This window comes from Trematomus bernacchii, unplaced genomic scaffold, assembly GCF_902827165.1.
Source record: "Trematomus bernacchii unplaced genomic scaffold, fTreBer1.1, whole genome shotgun sequence".
NCBI classification, from domain to species: domain Eukaryota; kingdom Metazoa; phylum Chordata; class Actinopteri; order Perciformes; family Nototheniidae; genus Trematomus; species Trematomus bernacchii.
Genome location: NW_022987609.1, coordinates 3,833,351 through 3,854,967, shown reverse-complemented (window position 1 = coordinate 3,854,967; position 21,617 = coordinate 3,833,351). Strand labels below are relative to the sequence as shown.

At 38.2% G+C, this 21,617-nt stretch overlaps 1 protein-coding gene across 1 annotated transcript; it reads right to left on the bottom strand.

Annotated features, from left to right (window-relative positions):
- Positions 1–1,535: 1,535 nt before the first annotated feature.
- trim101 (tripartite motif containing 101) lies at positions 1,536–15,604 on the bottom strand. Its single transcript, XM_034131727.1, has 13 exons — positions 15,509–15,604; positions 14,829–15,097; positions 12,618–12,827; positions 9,101–9,282; positions 8,454–8,634; positions 8,075–8,170; positions 7,621–7,698; positions 6,965–7,120; positions 6,285–6,307; positions 5,961–6,085; positions 4,456–4,808; positions 3,889–4,017; positions 1,536–2,448 (listed from the first exon to the last, which is right to left on the bottom strand). The coding sequence occupies exons 2-12, from the start codon at positions 14,838–14,840 to the stop codon at positions 3,931–3,933; spliced, it is 1,503 nt and encodes a 500-aa protein (XP_033987618.1). The 5' UTR covers positions 14,841–15,097; positions 15,509–15,604; the 3' UTR covers positions 1,536–2,448; positions 3,889–3,930.
- Positions 15,605–21,617: the final 6,013 nt, after the last annotated feature.

Here is a 21,617-nt window from a genome sequence, read left to right as displayed (position 1 = left end):
TGCGTCCGATATGAAGTAATATCGGAAATGTAGGCTGGCTTTACACCCACAGCCCTACCAGAAACGTTGCTATCAGAAACAATGCCCGACTGTTTTGGACATAATATGGTCGATGTTTACATTAGCATCGCTAACACTCAGAGCTAACCTGTACTGGAGAGCATGTGTGTGAAGAAGCAGGAAATAAAAAGGAACTCACCTTGTGGTTCATCACGGCAGTATTTAGTTTAGACAGTAGCTGCCGGGTCCCGCATGAGCTCGGCCCCCTCCTTTTTTATTTATCTATTTATTTATTTTTTAAAGCTTTATACCCCAAATCAGCCCTTTTGAAACAGGAAGTGAAATAGAGGGATATGAGGCATGGCTAGAATGGGTGATCTGTTTGGTATTTTGAGCAAAACACTTCATAGACATGTTTTTTATATATTTTTATATATCTGAGACCTATGCTATTGCCTAACAATTGCATGATAGGTCCACTTTAATGTAATGTTTAAGAAAACTGATCTGATTCCAACCTCTCAATGGTCTATGATAATTAAATAATTATACATATTAAAGGTGGGTTAGGTAAGTTTGAGAAAAAAAGTTTGAGTTTGTATCGGCTCGAGATACACTTTTTGTTATATTACATGGAATGCTCTTAACATTCCGATAGCAATGAATATCTTAAGTGCTTTGACAAAAAATCCATAAAAAAATTTCATCTGTAGAAGCCGTAGTACTGTAAAAAGCACGACCAATCATTTTAGCCGGCCCGGCTAAAATAACTGGATGGCCTACCTGCCTGTCAGCCTTCCATCTGTGCACAAACTTATCTCGTGCCCTCATTGGTCATGTGCGCGTTCGTGTGTGTTGGAGGAGGGGCTCTGTGAGGAAGTGGCAGATTTTTTCCGGCTGTGTATTTTCAAATTCTTGCGCACTCGAGCTGGTTTCTCCAAAATTACCTAACCCACCTTTAATCAAAACAATCTAATCTATCTTTCTATTTATAGATGTTTCTGGTTTCTTTCTTCCTCTATGACAGTACACTTTCTATCTTTAATATTTGGACAACAAATAGATTTAATGACACAATCTTGGTCTTCGGGAAACACGGATTTCATTCACATTTGTATCTTCTAACAAAGTGCATTACCTGCTTTATTGTTATTATAACTAGTAGTAATTATTTTAAGATTTCATTAAGACCAAGACAGCAAGTAGACATTTTAAACTCAGCGAGCGATGCTGCTGTTCAAATCAAGTATTCAACTCAAATGTGCAACGAAGTTTAGATGCTTCAGAAAAGCTCATTTTGTTTTCGTGCTTTTATTTTAAAGGCGTGTCCTCAAAACCGGAAGTTGTGTTCTTCACCGTTTACAGATTTGGGATTCTGAGTATTTATTTTCCGGTATGGTCAAATGACGTCACAGAAACAGCTGTTGTCAAAATATTTTTGGTTAGGGACATTTCTCCTGTTGGACTTTGAAAGACAAGGCTTCTTTGCTGTTGTTTTGTAGTTTAATTATTTATACATTACAACAAGTGTGCATTAGAGCAAGTGTCCGTGAATAAAATAATATTTATTCCATCCTTACATTTATCAATCAAACATCTGATGTCTTGCATTATGCAAAAACACCAGCTTACAAAACATCAAACACTCCGGAGGAAAAAGTGCTCAGACACACAGATACACATAAAACCTGCTGCAAATAAATCGGAATACAGATACCAACCACACTGAATGACACGTGACATACAAAAGCACACACTTTAAGTGGTGCAAACTGGACTTCTTTAAACTTAATTTAAAAACATTCACCATCATACTGTTGAAACATTTGTTTTTCTAACATTAAGAACTATTCTTCTCCCCATTTCTGACCTTAGGCACACATCACCTGTCAAACTTACACAGTACTTGAGTGACCCCAGCTACTTTACTACAATACCATCATGAATACTAAACTACCATTTTGTCTTCAGTGTTAGTACTCCTCTGTTTACGATAAATATAACCACAATCTTGAAAGTTGTGAAGACCTTTGTTGTGAAAGGGAAACATATTTTTCTCTTCCATCGGTTTACCCAAGAGCCCAACCAAGTCAGTGTTTTCCCCTATAGGCACACAGACCTAAAGTAATGTTTAAAAATAACAGATTGCTCAAAAAACTAACACTCATTCTGAAGTGTTATCCAAGTACAATATGCGTTCAGTCTTAGGGCACCACTGAGCAATCTGACTCCGGAGTGCATCCTTCTTTCTTTCTGTCTTTCTTTCTTTCCTCAGCACAACCTCTCCTCTAAAAAGCTTCTCTCTCTCCTCTCATTCTTCTTGTGGAGGGTCTTCAGCCACGAGAAGCTGAAGCTGGGTCGATGAGGAGCCTCGATGAGGGTGAAAGAGGAGGAAGAGGAGGAGAGAGGAGGACCGATGTGAGCAGGACTTCCTGTCTCAGTCTCCATCTGGAGCAAAGAGGGACAACAGATGGTTTTAGATGAATATCTAAGACTCAGTGATACTTGCGATGAACTATCAACAGTGGTGGAGTAAGTATTCAAGTTCTTGATTCAAAAGTATTCAAACCACACTGTAAAAATACTCCTGTATTAAAAGAATCGTACTGAGTTAAAGTATATAAGTATGTCATGAATATTTAATTTCAGTATCAACATTAAAAGTATCTATTTCAGAAAAGTTGTTAATCTGTCATCATGATTTTTAGTTTTCTAGTTGTTGTTTTAGTTAACAATCAAAAGTACACAGTTCTACAAACACTAAAAGAGTGGATCACATCAGTCCGGTTCTGAAGTCTTTACACTGGCTTCCAGTCGACCAAAGAATTGATTTTAAAATACTATTGCTAGTTTTTAAATCACTAAATGGCTTAGGACCGAGGTATATAAACGATCTCCTGCATAACTATGAACTATCCAGGAGTCTCAGGTCTGCTCTCTGTTCCAAGAATAAGAACTAAACATGGAAAAGCAGCGTTTAGCTATTATGCCCCGACAATCTGGAACAAACTGCCCGAATCATGCACGTCCGCTGAAACACTTCCTATTTTCAAATCCAGACTAAAAACATATCTATTTGCCGCTGCTTTTAATTTAGCTGTTCATACTCACACTGCAGTATGCCTTTTATTCATGTATTCTGTACCTGCTGTGTTTATTTATTTATTTCATTATCTTTGCTTTTATGCCTGTTTTTAAATGCCATTTAATAATGTGTTTATGCTGTATTTATTCTTGAATGTCTTTTGTTTTTATTTTTAAGCACTTTGAATTGTCGCGTGCTGAAAGGTGCTATATAAATAAAATTGCCTTGCCTTGCCTCTACCACAAGGTGCCAGCAGAGGCTGGTTTAGTATAAACTGGGTATCAATGAAACACATATGTAAGTACAGCAGAATAGTACAAGATGTTAGTGAAAAGGGTGTGTAACAACTTTGTGCTTGAGAAAGACTTAGAAATCAATTTGCAAAAAAACCAAAATGAATTGAAATGATTACAGGGTACAGTACATGTGATAAGTTCAAATGATGATGCGTTAATTATGTTTTACTGCTATGTATCATTTTTGTATACATTATTATGGCTGGGACGTCAATACCAATACTTCAATACTTCTTCTATTACCTTGTTCTTCTTGTAATATAATTAGAAAGTATGAAATAGATTTATAGTCAGAGCAGTTTAGCAGTTTAGTGTTTTAGAGGAAGTTGCTGATGAATTGTAGCATTAGTGTAACATTATATATTTTCATTGGAGAAATATTTTACTAGAAATGATTAAGAATAGTCTTAATCTGCATCATTTACATGCCAGCATTTAAAAAAAAAAAAAAAATGTTAATTGGCAGTTTAACTACTTTTTTCATAATAAAAGCCAGGCAGATTGTACCTGAGCTGAGCCGCAGTGAGGGTGGATGTTCTCCTGCTGGTGTTATGTGCAGATGAAGAAGCCGATGTAAGCCCAAACCCTCTGCAGGATGACCAGGAAGGCCAGCAGGTAGAAGAGCAGAGTGACCGCCTGCAGGGAGACGGAGAGATGGGTGGGATGGATGAAGATGGAAAGTAAAGAGATGAGAGATAGAATGCAGATAGAAACAGTAGTGACTCGAGAACAGAGAGAGATGATGCTGCACCAGAAATACTTTAAAGTGGAGAAAAAGAAGGAAGGAAACTGTATCCAGCGGTGCAATGAAACGAGGTACACTGAGGCATTTAAGTACAAATTCAAGGTACTTTTCATTTATTCTAACTAACTAACACATTTTCAATCAACACTTGACATCTCAAAAAAACTTTTATAACTATCACTTACAAATGAACATTGACTATAACATTAACTCCAGCTGCATGGTCTGTATAAAACAATAATACCTTTTAGATTTACAAAAGAACTAAGATGGTTTACACTTTAATACAAGTATTTTGTAGTTTCTTGACAGCAGGTGTGATATGTTACCTGTAGTGTGCTCATCCCCTCCGGCTCTTCAAAGATGTTTCCCTCCTTAACGGGATGAGGAGCGTCCTCTTTCTCCTCCTCAGTTTGGTCCTTCAGCAGACCCGATCCTGCGTCATTTACTCCCGGGTCGTGGGTCTCCGTCTGCAGGACCTCCCCCTCAGGCTCCTCAAAGCCCCTGAGCAGACCTGCTTCCTCTGGAGGGGGGGTCAGTGCTGCGATCGGCTCTTCAACTGCTTTTAATACCGACTGCGGGCTGTTGGTGGAGGTTTCCTGATGGTGCTTTGGTTCCACATGCTGCACAATGAGCTCTGGTTCTGGTTCTACTTTGGGTTCTTCAGGTACGTCTTCCACAACTGCAAGAACAACACAAGCTGCTGAGACTGAATGGGTGTTTGGACATAATAAAAGTCTTGTTTAATTAAGATTGAATTGGATAAATATTATTGTTCTTTATCTATAAACTCCATCTATTACAATACATTATCTCTACCAGGTTACAGAGATAACTAATATTAGAACATTTTATATATTTATGGATAAAATCGTATAATATTACTGCATGTGTTAGTGCAGCTAGTTAAAAGCACACAATTAACATAATTATGTAAGCGTGATAATGCTTCCTCACAAAACAGGGCTGTTTTTTTAATCAAAAGTTGGCTTTTTTAAGAGATATGTAGTTCTGACAGGACAGCTACAGTATACAATTGTTGATGAATTAATAAGCACAACCTGAAACATCCACCGCAGTAAAAGGCAACATTAAAGTGAACAAAAAAAAAACAGCAACCATTATAGTAAAACAGGGGATCACAGGGGTGACTACTTTCACTTTTCATACTTTTAAATACATTTTTTGCTGATAACACTTACATACTTTTACTTAAGTAAGGTTTTAAATGCAGGCATTTTACTTTTTAAAAACAGTCTGGTATTAGTAGTGTGGTATTTATTTACTTAAAATCGTATTAAAGTCTAATTTGTACATCAAGAGCGAGAGATGTAACTCATTCTCTCTTTCCCTCCTGCAGCAACCACCTATTTTTGGAGCAGACCCATAGACCTCAAATGAAAAAACTCAGCAGATCGAGTTACTGAGTTTATATTACACCCACAGTCTGACTGCCGCTCAGTGCAGCCGTCACAAGCACACAGAACATTTGGTTAACATTTTTTCCTTAATCATCTTAAGAAATGTAATTGTGTTTAATAGGGTGTATTTAAATGAAATGACGGATCTTGCGAACATATATTAATCGCATTTAGGGAGAAAAAGAGCAAACAGCACACAAAGGGATATAACAGATATCATCACATTGTCAATTACCATTAATGGGTTTTTCATTTTTAAAATAATATAGAAGGTTGCTATGTTAAATAACACATTGTTAGATGTAGAATTAAAGTGGACAGAAATGTGTTGGTGCAGCTGCAATATGTCCTGTGCAACATACAGCCGTTTTTAAAGATAACGTTTCAAAGTGTCTTCCAGTCTCTCTTCTCACCTTTGAAGAAGTCGATGCTCTTCAGAGCTCGCTCCTGTCGACTGAAGTTAAATGTGTAGTGACTCAAACTCTCAAAACCTGGTTTCAGTTTCTCTGACGGACAGGAGCTGCTCGCTGTTATCACTCTGGGGAGGTAGAGGGGGAACGGAGGAGAACATTTAAATTATTTCTATGTAGCAAAGTGAGACTGTAACTGCATTTTGTTGGAAATGGAAGGAATGTCAGCCACAAAAATGAGGGTAGACTACATTTAAGAAATGATTATGTTTGGTACAGAAAATGTCAAAATACATCATGGGAACACAAAACCATTGTAATACTCACTTTGTGATCAGCTCTCTTGAATTCTGAAGGGAAGATTCAAGAAAAAGAGAATAAAAAACAAACTTTTGAATGGCAATCAGGTTTTTATTTACATTTCCTTCGACTAGACACATAGGCCGTACAAAAAAAAAGAGTTATAATATAAGGACATATCTTATGGACCTATGTTATGTATATCAATACAGGGAGAAACAAAGGGAGGGGGGGAAATTACATTTGAATTCATTATCTTATTGATAATGCATGTACACACACACACACACACACACACACACACACACACACACACACACACACACACACACACACACAACATGTATACATTACTTCAGGGGACATTACATTGACTTACATGGAGACTTATCCTAACCTTAACCATAACCAACACATGCCTAACCCTAACCCTAACCAAGTCTTCACCCTAAAATTAATGATTCCCCTTATGGGGACCTCCATTTTGTCCCCATAAGGGAAGCCAGTCCCCACACGTGACTGTGTACATAGATGTAGGTCCCCACAAGGATGGTAATGCTAGGCCACACTACCATACACACACACACACACACACACACACACACACACACACACACACACACACACACACAGACACACACACACACACACACACACACACACACACACACACACACACACACACACACACACACACACACACACACCTTAACGAAGGCGGCCATGTCAGGCTCCTCCATGCTGCTCGTTGCTCTCTCCATCAGTTTGCTGTTGGCCTCCACGCTGTCTCCATAGCAACGCATCAGTGCCTGGGCGTGGCCTGTTTTCTCTTCCTGCTCCGAGCTGATTCGCTGCATCATCACCTGCAATGATAACAAAGATGAAGACAATAATATACAAATGCAAGCACTATTACTGCTGCTACTTGCTGACATTACACAACATTTGTACACACAAAACGTATTGACATTTTGAATGTTTATAATGTACTGCATACTGTATCAGCATGTAAGAAAAAACGATCATTATCTTTTTTTTTTTTTTAAATATACTTTTAAAAAACTATATTGTAATCTAAAATACACAAGAAGTCTGTCAACATGTTGAATTTAAATTTTTACTCTTTTTCATGTGAATATATTCAGCCCTGCTACGACTGTAACTGCTTCCATTTCTTTGCCATTATTACTCCTATCGCTGCTACAAGTACTAGAGCTAAGTATGTCTATATAAATGGGGTTTATCAGCAGTTGTGGAAGAAAAATGTCAACATTGTACTTATATACAGTTAAATACAATCACTGTTTATCAGGGCCACCACAGACATTCATTAATAAACAATAAGAAAAGAAGAAAAACTGACCTTTCGTCTCTCCTCCAGGATTGAATTCACTCGGTTGAACTTCTCACACACACTCTGTTTCTGAGCCTTACTATTCTCCTGCAGAGAGAGTAAACAAAGTCAAATACATGAGAGTTTTAGCATATTCATTTACTTTTACAGTGTTATTGTTACCACAGACAGGCAGACAGCATGGGTTAGCCTCTACACACAGAAACAACACTTTTGAAGACCTTTTGAAGAGAAAATAGTCCCCAACAAATGCTCTTTTTGTTGGGGACTATTTTCAGCAGCGGATTAATCTTGTGTGACTAAGTAAAACATAAATCCAAACTTTTTACACATTTTGAACACACAAATTGGTAACACACACACACACACACACACACACACACACACACACACACACACTCACACACACACACACACACACACACACACACACACACACACACACACACACACACACACACACCTCTATGATCCTGCAGGTCTCTTCCAGCTTATTGATTAAAGCCTGGACTTTGTCGCTGAAGGCCACCAGAGAACTGACCGCTTCACTCAGATCATCCTGGGAAACAGAAGCAAGTAAAATAGATGTTATTAAGACTTATGATGTGGAGGTATTTACAGCCTTAAGTTATATAATCATCTAATACATCTGTAATGTACCTGGTCCTAGGACTTTAACTATTTTTTGCCTTTTCCCTTTTATTCTCAAAAGACATAAGATGATACAATGCCTGATTACACTTAAAACAACCATAGCAAAAACCACAGAACAAAAGAGACAATGACCCCAAAAAAAAAATATATAGGTTTTTTAGAAGTACAGTATTTAGAGTATCAGATACCTTCTGCTGCTGGCAGACGTCAGAGAGAGGAGCCACCTGACAGGCCTGATGAGCCCCGAACACTTTACACAGCGAGCAGGTGGGAACCTGACAGGTGAGACAGAAGATGTTCACCTTCTCCCCCTCATGGTCCGAACAGGTCACATGATCAGAAGGAGCCGGGGGAGGAGGGGGGAGGGAGCTGCAGAGACAGAGAGATGTTTACTATTGAAATATTATTATACTGCATAGTAATCAATAACTTAGCATGAGTGCTGGGATAATCCTATATGGTTCTTGTATTTTTACACATTTCTTGCCACATTAAGGGGATAAGGGATGAGTGTCTTTGTGTTCAAGGGAACTATATTGGTTTCCTTGTCAAGAAAGCATGTCAATTCTGCTAATTTATAAATAGAAGTTTGTTGCTTTTGTCAACATTAGATCAATCCTTTGGCAATATAAGCTTTATTGGTGAATTTTAAGATGTATGACAGTATCAGCGTTTTCGAGCTGGTACCTACAAGTGGAATTTCAAATCTTTAAATAATGAAATGATGTATTACGTTACAACGAGGTAACTAGTAATCTGTAACCTATCACACTTCAGAAGGACCTTCACTGTGCATGGAAGTGTATTTTACATCATGATTCTTGTCTCTCTTCACCTTGTGGCGTTGCTTTTGTTGCTGAGTTCCTGTTTGTAGACGTCGATGATGTTCTCCACCAGCAGGTTCCTCTGCAGGCCGTAGACCCCGTGCCGATCCAGAATCACTTCCTGTGAGCAGGAGGGACAGCGGAAACGCCCGCTGCTCACCTGCATGGTGGTACGAGCGCTGAAGAGGGAGGGCTGCACAGAAAGAAGTTATATTAAATGATGTCATTACTTATTTGAAGAAAGGACTGTTCAGCTCTCTTTAATCCTCCACTGCTGACTGTCAACACCCAACAGTTGGAGGTTTGCTGTCTTACAACACAGCTGCTAGCTGGTATTAGATAATTAGCAACAATGTTAATATCAGTCGGGGTCAACGAGGGAGTAAAGTCTTCCAAATGTCTGGATGAAGTCAAAGTTAGTTTAGGACAGGTAACTGGGTAAAACAAGACCAGACACACATAGACATACACAGAATAATGTTCACTCCCTATCGTTTATAATCAGTTTCCTTAAACCTTTTCCAGACCAAGGAGCCCTTAACTACATTAATACACTTGAGTTAGATATTAAACCAGGCCTAGAGTAACACTTAGGGCAACATAGGTCCCATTTATAAAAATGCTTTTATAATGTGTAATCAAACCAAGATAAACAATATGAAGCTGTGGCTAGCTAGTTCCCCAATGGTCAGGTACTTTACAGTAACTTCAGTGAGCTAGCTGACGTGATGTCGACCTCCTCTGATGTGATCTTATTCTCAAAGCAGTTAAAATCACATTTCTGTAGTTTGACAATTAAGTCAAATCAAATCAAACTAATTGCAAGACTTTTTCTCAATCACTACAAACATGAGACACTTCAAATGCAATCATGTATTTACTACTACTTACTCCAGCAGTAGTTAGCATGATTTCAAGTGACAAAAGTTTAAGATATTGTCTTTCAGCTAAACGTTTTAGTTTACTTTAGTAAGTTAACTTTAGACAGATACAGTAGTATGAATGGGAAGTTCAGTGGTTAAAGATAGTAACATGCAATGAGAGATCACAAGAGAAAACCGAGCAGAAGCGGAAAAAAGATTTAGAGAATTGAGAGTTAGGGGAGGACAGATGTATGTGTAGAAAGGGACAGAGAGACGGCGGGAAGGTTAGAGGACGAGGATCCTGAAATAGTTCCCGGTAATAAGCTTCAGCTGCTGCTGCCTGACCAGGGATCAGCGGGGGGGAGAGACAATCAGAGAGAGAGAGAGAGAGAGAGAGAGGCTTTATCATGTTAGGATTTATATCAGCTGTGTCAACAGTCACACGATTTGACAGTCAAAGAAAACGAGCATACATCCTGCTCAAAATATTCTGCTATACTGTATAATGCACTTTTCACCTCGTTAATCTGTGTTACAAAGTCCTTGTTTCTACACAATAATAATATCTACCTTGTCTCTGAAAATGCCAACATTTCATCAAGGTTTCTGCATTCAGGGTTTCTGTATTGTTTCACGTTGGTTGCACTATGTCTAGCAGATTTGGAGAGAAACAAATGTCCCCTCAGAGACAATAAAGTACAGCTTATCTTTTGTTATGTCCTGCACGTTTTTGTCATTATTATAAATGTGTCATCTGTGGTTATTGTAATACTCATGTAAAGAAAACATAAATTATTTAAGTCCAATTGAGAACATGGGGTAGTCTTGCGCATCAGCCGATTGTTGTCAAAATGTTACAACAGAGTATTGTATATGGAAATGATTTGAACACATTTTTGAAGCATCCTGGCAAAACTATATCTTTCACAGATTACATTTAATTTTTCTGAATTTACAAAGATTATCTAGCAAAACATTTAAAACCGTCAAATGTTATTAGACCAACAACATTTATTTGTTCTCACTGGTACAGTTATATTATACATATTTGTTTATGTCTAAGTATTTTGGTTGTGTTTTTAGTTATTTTTGTATTCTATATTTATGTTTCTTGACTATGGTAGTACTTTTCCTATATTTTATTTTCTCTTAATATCTTATCTGTATTGTTGATTTCTTGTACTGTATGTGAGTAACCTACTTGGCAATTACACTTGAATGATACAAATTTGTTTCCAAATTATATTAAAAAGTTGAGCAATGAGGGAAGATTAGTAGCTGTTATGCAAGGCTGTGTGTGTGTGTGTGTGTGTGTGTGTGTGTGTGTGTGTGTGTGTGTGTGTGTGTGTGTGTGTTCTTCAGGACAGCCTTCTTGGTATCAAATGTCATGAACATGAGCATGGCAGTTAAAGTAAAGTCTATTAGATTTCCATCTCACATACCACTTATACATAAACCCACACAAACCTGTAAACTTGTAAAGAGTGTGTGTGGCCGTGCATGTGAGCTCTGCTGGATGGTAACATATTACTGGAACAAAATGTGTGTGCTCATCAGGTTTGGAAATAATAAAACTACAGAAGTTGGGGGTGATAAAGACCCAGAAAAACTAAATCTGAGTTCATTTAAAGTCCACTCAAATGTGTTTCGTGTAGTACAGGAAGAAAAGTCATGTTTCTTGTGTAGCTCTATGTATAGCATTTCTCAGTCCAATACGTTGGTTCACACTGAAACATCTCAACACATATTGGATGGATTGCTCTGACATTTTCTACAGACATTCATGATGATCTGAGGATTTATAAGCTTAGTGTTTTTTGTGAGTCAATTCTTACTGCAAAGTAACTTGTAACTACAGCTGTCAGATAAATTACATTGGGTAAAAATAAACAATATATTTGTTCTGAAATGTAGCTGACTAATGAACCTCAAACGTTTTTACGACAATAAACGTTTAGTTGCATACCACTAAAGCAGTGTTAAGTGGGACAAAATAACTTATGAACTAATATTTGGAATCAAACATGTGAAACACACACACACACACACACACACACACACACACACACACACACACACACACACACACACACACACACACACACAACACACGCACGCACACACACACACACACACACACACACACACACACACACACACACACACACACACACACACACACGCACTGATCAGTAGCAGTAAATATAGCTCTCAGCAGGTGATTTTCAAGTACAAGAACAATGGAGTTTAAACCATCCACACATCTTAATTTAGAAACTGATAATCCACTGCACCCACTTACACACATGGTATAAAAAGTGTGTGACGAAAGACAAGTGTGATCCAGCTTTATATGTACAGTCTCCATCTCTCCCACACACTCCCCCCCCCCTGCCTGAAATGCCTCGATTGTAGTCCTTATGACATCACTATGTAACACTTGTGCTTCTATTGGCTAGCGCTCCAACACATTGTATACGTGATAGGCTAAGAGACAGGCCATCTCTAAAATAAAGAGCTTTTTGAACATTAAAGCATGTAAGCATGTCACAGTAGAGGCAGAAAATACAATTATGAACCTGAAAATGAGCAGCCCCTTTAAGTATAAGTACTCCTTACACCACAGTACACATCAGCAGTGCCCCCCCCCCCCCGTGTCACTGACCTGGTACAGCTCGTTGGCACACTTCCTGCAGAGGTTGTGCTGGCAGGGCAGGATCACCACGGGTTTGCTGAAAAGCTGCAGACAGATGGGGCAGATCAGCTGTTTCTCCAGAGAGGACAGCCCCACCTCGCCCTCGGCTCCCCCCCCACCCTGCAGGCTGCCCAGCTCCCCCGGCAGCGACATGGCCGCTCCGCCACACTTCACCTCCTCCTGTTCAGAAATGATTCAATAAACACACTGATCAGCCAAATGTGTTTGTGAGGGACTGCAGTTATACATTATTTATATTTTATATTGTTGCATCGACTCAGTGTCTTATCTGTCAGAGAGAAACCATAATTTATTTTATTTTATTTTTATTATCATACATTTTACTTCCTTGTGTCTATTAACCTGATAACATGTTATATTTTGCGGCATGCACCTTTTAAAGTTCTTAACAAATAATCTGAGGGGAATTTCTTTGATTCATCAGGCCTGTTTGATTTTAACGTGATGTGTCATTTTGTAAAGCGCTTTGAGCTGCATGAGTTGTATGAAAAGTGCTATATAAATAAAGCTTTATTATTATACATTCAAATAGCCGTGGATATTAAGGATTATTACTGTAACATACTGTACATTTTGAGAAATAATCCGGTTTTCATCAATAATATCCTCATCAATTGAATACAAATAAGAGGGGTTATTTTTTATCTTATTTTTACTTATCTGTTTGTTATATTTTATTGGCCATGCTGCAGTGGAAACCAGCCCTCCTCTCAATTAGAAGCTCTTTCAATGATTTTATCCGAGCCAGGATAGCAAACAGGCATTGTGATTTTGCACATTTTAGACCAATAGTTATAAACTGCATAAACTTGAGTCACTGCTCGCTAGTTTGAAAAACATACTTCATGTTAGTGTCAGATTGTTCATGTTCACTTATCCTTAAAGTCCTGTTTCCCTTTTTGGTATCCCTTAACCCTTGTGTTGTGTTTGAAAGCTGTTACCGTTCATGGTGTTCGCGGGTCAATTTTGACCCATGATTTATCTCAGTCCAAAACACTCAAAAATAATGACTATCATCCAATATTGTTTTAACTACATCACAACTAACTTGTTATGCATTCATAACCGTGCAATCCTGTTGTAATTTTATGTTATGGCCCAAAACACATTACACCACATATTGCACACGTGCATGTGTGTGTTCAGGTTCAAGTGTTAGTGTACATATTCTTTTGATTCCCATGGGGGGAGGGGGGCAGAGGGAGGGGAGACCAGGTGCATGTTGCGAACAAATTATTGTTACAGTGGCTGAAAGGGGTGGGGGGTGGGGTGTCTAAAGTCAAAGATGAATCTTGATTGGGCTCAAATTTGACCCCGAGTCACCCACAACAATTCTGTCGGGGTCTCCCCAGACTCGAACACCAAATTATACACTTTTTTTTTTAGAGACCTTCAGACTTTTGTCAAAATCAGTTTTGTAGTGTTGATATATCTGTTGTGGCGGATATCATGAAGCCTTGTTCCGATAAAAAAAACTAGAGCGTAGTTATTATATAATTTGAACTTGAAACGGGTCACGGGAGACCCCAACACAAACATAAGGGTTAAGGTAGGAATTCAAATCTTCTGTTATAACTATTCATGAAAGCTATATGATTTTTACAATGAGTTAACATGATATAGCTCCATGTTTTTATGGTTTTCCTATTCTATAAAACGGCAATATTTTAGATGACTGCCGCATAATTTTATATTCGAAAAAGTACAATAAAGTCTGTCTGCATGTGTCTGTAATGATCTGTAGTGGAAGGTCAGTTTTGCATTTAATATAAGTGTTTGTTAATTACTATTTTAATAACTAAAGTTATGTTGATAAAACAAACTGCACTAAATGTTCACTTTGATAGATGACCTTAGTTTGATAAGTGTTAACATTAATTAAGAAATACAGTGCCCTGACTTTCAATAGATTTCAAGTAAAAGTAAACTCTAAATATGGACTTGTTAAAAACGTTCTGAAAAATGCTTTGACGTTAATGAGCAAAAACATGAGAAATGCAATAACACAGACAGGCAACACACAACTCGACAATGAAGGGGAAGACACCATAGATAGACTATATGGAACATACATGACAAAAATCCCACACAGGACACCTTCATAAAAAACTAAACCAAAACATTATATTAGTTAAAAGCTGGAAAAAACCGTTGACTCACCGTTCTCTCCATCTGCTGATAAGCGTTGTGTGTTTGGTCTGTTGGCGCTTAGTTTGCAATTAAAGAGTCATTAAAGAGTTGGAGGCAGTTGATGTTCATTCTTCAGATCTGGTCTTTCTGCTTGCCCAAGTTGTTTGAAAATCCATTTGTTTCTCAATGAACAAATCCAGTTCTCTGACGTTTTCCAGAAATCCAGTTATGGAACTTTGAGTAAAGCACCAACAACCAAAGAGTCCTCCAAGGGAGAGCCGGCTGATCTTCAGATGTTTCTAATGAAGAAAATCAACAATTATTAATGCTAGTAGGCCTAATAATGGTATTTTTCAAATAGCTTTACAAAAGATACTGCATTTAATTCCCCAGGATTTAAATGACTTAAGATGTTATGTAAGTTTTGTATGAAGCTGTTGACCGTAGAGACCAAAGACAGCAACACTGTGTCTCAGATTCTGGAAATACCCTCCTCAGGGTGTCAGGGAAACAGTTTGAGCAATCTTTGTTGTCCAGTTGAATAGCGAGAAAAATACACAGATGTCGACACTGAAAACACATTTGAAAGTTGAGATCAAGAAGTCACATCGAGGTCAATCAGTTCAAGAAAAAAGTTCCTATCCAAGGAGAGAAAGTCGTTAGTTGAGCGTTGATACCAAATCTGCCGGGAGAGGACAGTGTGTCTCTACCTTTTCACCCTCCAGTTCCTCAGTCTTCCTCTTGCTCACTCCATTCCTCTTTTTTCACACAAGAAGCGCCTGCTGTGTTTGTGTGTTGGCAGAAACCTCACCATCTGCAGCAAAGTCATCCTGAGTGAGAGAAACACGCCCCCCCAAACTGAATTGAGTTGGGGGGTGGGCATCAGGTTTCTCACACACACACACACACACACACACACACACACACACACACACACACACACACACACACACACACACACACACACACACACACACACCATATCAGGCAGTGGCTGGTATGTGGAGACAGATTAAGACCATGCCAGGCTATGCTCTTTCTACTGTTACACTCACTCACTGTGCTCTTCGAGGTGCTAACTGTAGCCTTTTAATATCTTCTTATAATGAACACTTGAGACACTTGTATTGCTGTAATCTAATGTGACCACTGAAGAAAAGCCATTCAACTTGGATATCAAGCCGTCATCATGTTTCCATGCACATTATAAACACATTATATCCTGATTACAGCCTTTTCAAAAAAAAGCAATTAAAGTGTTTGGTTTTGCTTTTTAGGTAGAAGTTTATCTTTTACATGACATGTCACTTGTTAGACGCTTTTATCCAAAGCGACTTACATACTCAATACTGTGGGCAATCCCCACAGGAGCAATTTGGCGTGAAGTATCTTGCCCAGGGACACAACTACATGCTGACTGCAGTGGGGTTTGAACCTGTGCCCCCCTGATCCGAACACCAACGCACAAACCACTGCACCACACGCCTCCCTTGACACCATTATTCAGCATTTTTGTAACATGAAATACCCATTTATTTAAATGTTTTATAAAAAAGCTTTATGTAGTTTTATGCACATTTAACACACTTTTCATTATAATTTGTGTAAAGCGAATCTTTGCACTATTATTCTCACATTGTTCTTTAGCATTAGGACAGCTTGTTTTTGCACACTTTGTTATTTTTAAAATGTCTCGTTGGTTACTCGGTAGTTAGGAATTTTGTGTCAGATAAACTTGACCTTTTAATGATTAGTAGCATTATAACTTTATCAAATTAAAAAGTCAGACGCAATTTATCGTGGTGTTCCACAGGGCAGTGGTCTCGTCCCATTTGTTTTCTTGTTTTTCATGCTTTGGTGTACATTCATTATAACATCAACCCTGTTTACATTCAACTTCACATTCCAATAAATATCACTTTATTTTTTATGCTGATTATTATAATAAATTACTTAATATGGCCAAATGATTGGCAGTTTGGATTGAGTAAGCAACTTTTACCTACTCTAGATCACATTTTTTAAAGAGAAGTTCCACTAAATGTCCAAATCAAAATATGTAAACAGGTCTAAGGCAGGGTTACTACAGGGTATATGCAGGAATCCTGAAGTCAAATGTAATACCTTTTACCTTTTACATTCTACAAATCTCTCCTGAACTTCCCCACTCAATCTATCAAGACCCGAGCAGTTCTATTAGAAGTCCAAGGTAAGGCACGGGCCGGTGCATATCGCGCAAAGGAATCCCTCGCCATATGAACTTTGACCCTTAGAGAGTAAAAGTGAAGAGGCACAACGTGTTTACGTCATAGACTGTATATATAAAGGTCTACGTACATGCACTCTCCTAAAATAGTTTGGAAAAAGGGGTAGGAAATAAGAAGTAGGAAACAGGAATATGCACCTAAGAGTGCTTTCCCTGTAGACTAGGGTGACCATTAGGACCAGGGGTAAAGAACAGAGGTCAGGAGGCACCACGTTTTAAGTATTTATTTATTTTAGAATTTAATTTTTATATTTTTTTAATTTTTAATTTAATACATTTTAAGACCTCATCGCCACTTGGAGTTTTAACCGGTTACATTGGCGACACACTTTACCGCACATTTACTATATACAGTATTGATTGTCCTTCCTCCTTATCTTCCAACCATTTGGACGCAGACTTGCATTTCCCCATAACGATGTTGTTTAACAACCGGCGTAAACGGACCTTCGCGCGCTATCAAGCAGTGAGCGTGCGATGTCCTGTTCAGATGACGTCAAATCCAACGGATGCCATAAATAAACTACACAGAATCACAATACACACCTACGCAATGATTACATTCAGGCAGACTGTAGAATACAACCTCTTTGGACAATTTATATACTTATTGAAAACAAGCTACAAAATGTAATACCTTGGAAAATGCCGTTTAATACTTTTTAATAGCCTTAATTTTCGCTAAATTGATTTATCAACTTTTAATACTTGTTAAGACCTCGCGGACACCCTGTACTATACACAGGTGTGCACATAACTTTTTGAGTGAGTTACTCAGATGAGTACCAGGAGACAGCGTTTGGTACTCACCCCACATGAAGCGTGGTGTTAATAAGTGCAGTCTTCCTCACTGTCCTCCTCAGTGTCTCCTTCACTGTCCTCTATTTACACTTCTTGCATGCTAGATGATGAAGATGATGAAGATGCACCTCCCTGTCTCTTTGTAAGCCTCCAATTTGCTTTCTCCAAAACTTGTTGCCAAAACTGTGAAGTCCTTGCATTTCCTGAGGCCAAGTTGAAGGATCAAATACTAAGAAATTATCACATGACTTGAAGTCATATCTGATTTCAGAGGTGGGAAGTAACAAAGTACACTTATTCAAGTACTGTACTTAGGTACAATTTAAGATACTTGTAGTTTACTTGAGTATTTCTATTTTATGCTACTTTGTACTTCTACTCCACTACAGTTCAGAGGTAAATCATGTACTTTTCTTCCACTACATTTATTTAATACCTTTAGTTACTTTACAGATGTGGATGAATGATGTGAAAATATAATCAAGTGTTAAATCAGACTTTAGTTCCACCTGGAGTAAATCCACAAGCTACCCTGCAGTATACAAAGTCATTCAAACTAATTTTTAAACACTTTAATGATCAATAATTATAAAACATATCATATACATTATTATGAAATGGACCAATCTGCAAAATGACTACTTTTACTGTCGCTACTTTAACTAGATTTTGATGATAATACTTTTCTAATTTTACTTGAGTAACACTTCTTCCACCTCTGTCTGATTTCAAACTCTTCCATTAACAGCCTGAGTAAGTTTGCAGCTGTGTGTTTTACTCCACTTTGTTGTAAATAAAACTGCAGCAGCTTGACCACAGAGCGTGAACGTTGTGATCAGCTGATTTTGCGCAGTTCTCCAGTGTGTGCGCGGGGCACAGAATGTGCACAGGGGAGTCTCCCACCGCAGCCAGTTGACGTAGTTTTGGTACAATTCTGTTGTACACACCGACGTTAACAGCAGCTCCGTCTGTGCACACGGCGACCAACTCTGTCGTCCAGTGATCCTCTGCCTCCTGTGAAGCTTCACAGGTCCGTCGGTTATGTCCTGCGCGGCACGGCCAGCACCCAGTTCAATCAGTCATAGAAAGTCTGAAGATTTTAGCAGGGAGCGAAACGGCAAAGTGGCTGCTTAATGTCTTTGTTTTTTTTGGACATGTCTAATAATTTACTCCACTGAGTATTGACAAGAAACATGTGTAGGCGAAATATGTGTTTTGTTTTGATGACCTATCAGGTACGCAAAGGCGCGTTGTGACACAAGTGACGTTACGCATTTCAGATTGTTGCCGCGCATGCGTACCTGCGTACCAGTTATGTGCACCCCTGACTATACAAATGTTTTATAATGCTTTTATTTGCTCCAATGGGATTTGGAAACAAGTGGGCTTACCGGACCACTGCAGCCCTCCTCTCATTTCAACTTTCCACGTTTTTAATCAAAGAAACTCACAGTAAGGGAAGAGGCTCCGAAGCAACAGAAACATTTATTTTACATCAGTACATCAGACATTTCATTTACCCACACGGCTGCCTGACAGACGCAACAACATCATCAGTCCATGCTAAAACAGAACACCTCTAACGTCTCTATGTACTGTGCCACTGCGTGTATATACAGCAGGTCTGCCATTTTGCCACTTCATTGTCAAAATGTATCACATCTAAAATTCTATACATCCCCTCGACACACCAGCTAATCAATGATTAAAAACATAAGAAAATAAAATAAATAAAACAATGCTTCGATATAATTATCATCTCGTCGCTACATTCACACTTACATCAGTTATTGTTATTTATGTCATTGATTTAGATCTAACAATGGAAGTTACTTTGACTCCAGGTTTAACTCACTCACACGGTTGCATGTTTGGTCGTTAGAGAGATAATGAGAAACAGAGAGGAGGGATTTTCTGGGTTTATCAGTGTGTCACATGATATGAAGAACAAAACGATTAAAGTTCAGAGACATTTGATTAAAAAGGAGCATCTGCAGGGTTCAATAAAACCCTGAAAAGCTCATCAACTATATTTATATTCCCCAATTTGACCAGTAGTCTTAATGTAAAACTGGAAGACAAACTTAAAAGAAATACTAATCATAACAGGCATGATTTGAACAAAATGCATATTATATTAACTGTGATTTGTACACTTTTACCTCGATTTAGCTTCATTCTAGTGCCCTCACACTGGGCTATTTCATGAAATTATCTATACTTCTTTCATATTAATGAACCTGAAACAACCGTGAGATTTGAAATTGGAAGAGTAGGACAATTAAAGAAGTGGCATGTTTAGCTAATATTGCACTTTCTCATGATATGTATAAATACATAACGAACAAAGTGTTTGATTGAGTAATAAAAGAGTGAATAAATAGCCTGGCTGGTTAAATCACAACAAGCTGTTGACACAAACGATCACAACGGTTTTCTATTATAGAAATAGAGTGCTACTCGTGTGCGACAAATAAAAACAAACTACAAACATAAGTGTTATTCTGAAAAATGTAACCCTAACTAAATCTGTCTGTATTTTGTAAACTGCTCTTTAGTTGCTATCAGGGTTTTTATAATCTACTAAAAGGGATGCCACACGAACAAATAAGACTTTGAATATCATTATCCTCCTTTCATTGACGACATAAATAAGAAAAATAAAAACGATGAAAAGCAATTCTACAGAGACAAATAGACGGAGAGACAAAAGGTGTTCAAATCTCTGAACCAATTCAAAGAAATACAGTGACGTTAAATCTAAACATACACTTTACACGACATGTACAGCATTTTTACTTTCTCACAAAACAAATTGGAAACTAAAAACAAAAGGGGTTCAATCAGTGTGTGTGTGTGTGTGTGTGTTTCCTGGGTGACACCGAGAGGTCACTAATGTATGGTAATGTCTCTAATAATAACACTGGACTCTGCCATGGCTCTCACAGCACACACACCGCTCTCAATGTGAAACAGGGATCAAGAGTAAAACATCAAATAAGTTGGAAGAGAACAAGAGGAGGATCAAATGACATTGAATCTACAATAGAGTAGCAATTATAGTAGAAATAGTAAAAACATTGTGACTTATTTCTGCTACTACAGGGAAACTGATCTTTTTTGAAAACATAAAAGGATTACATTATTACTGGAATACTTTTTTAGACTTTTAAAAAGACCCAGGTTATACTGTAAAGGAGTAAAGAAACACACCATTAATGTGTATCAGTATTCATTTCCAGTGTATCCTCTAGGACACATGTGTCAAACTCAAGGCCGGGGGCCAAATCAGGCCCTTGGTGGATTTAATTTCGGCCCGCAGGATAATTTCTAATCACTATTAGATCTGGCCCGCCGGTATATTGCACGCACACCTTCACTCAATCCTGAGGGTTTCCTCAGCTCAGAGCCTGACCCCAAACATTGATGACCTTGCACCCAAGATGAGATGCCAAGTGTCTGGCTTGAACTAGCATCACAGAGCAGCAAACTGAGTTTACATGGATGTTTCCTTCTGCACTTTCTTTCCTTGAGACAACAGGGCATGTTTGGTTTGTTCTTTGAGGGAAACAGTTTTTTTGAAGCTGTTGTTGGCCTGTGGAAAAATGTAATCATAAGAAATGACTCCGGAGAAGCTGCAGATAGTGCCATAAGAAATGAATGCAACTGATTATTTAATGTTTAATGTTGTTTTTATAGACAATAATTTAAGCTTTGTTAGTTCCAGGTTTAATATGTGCAATAAGTTCATT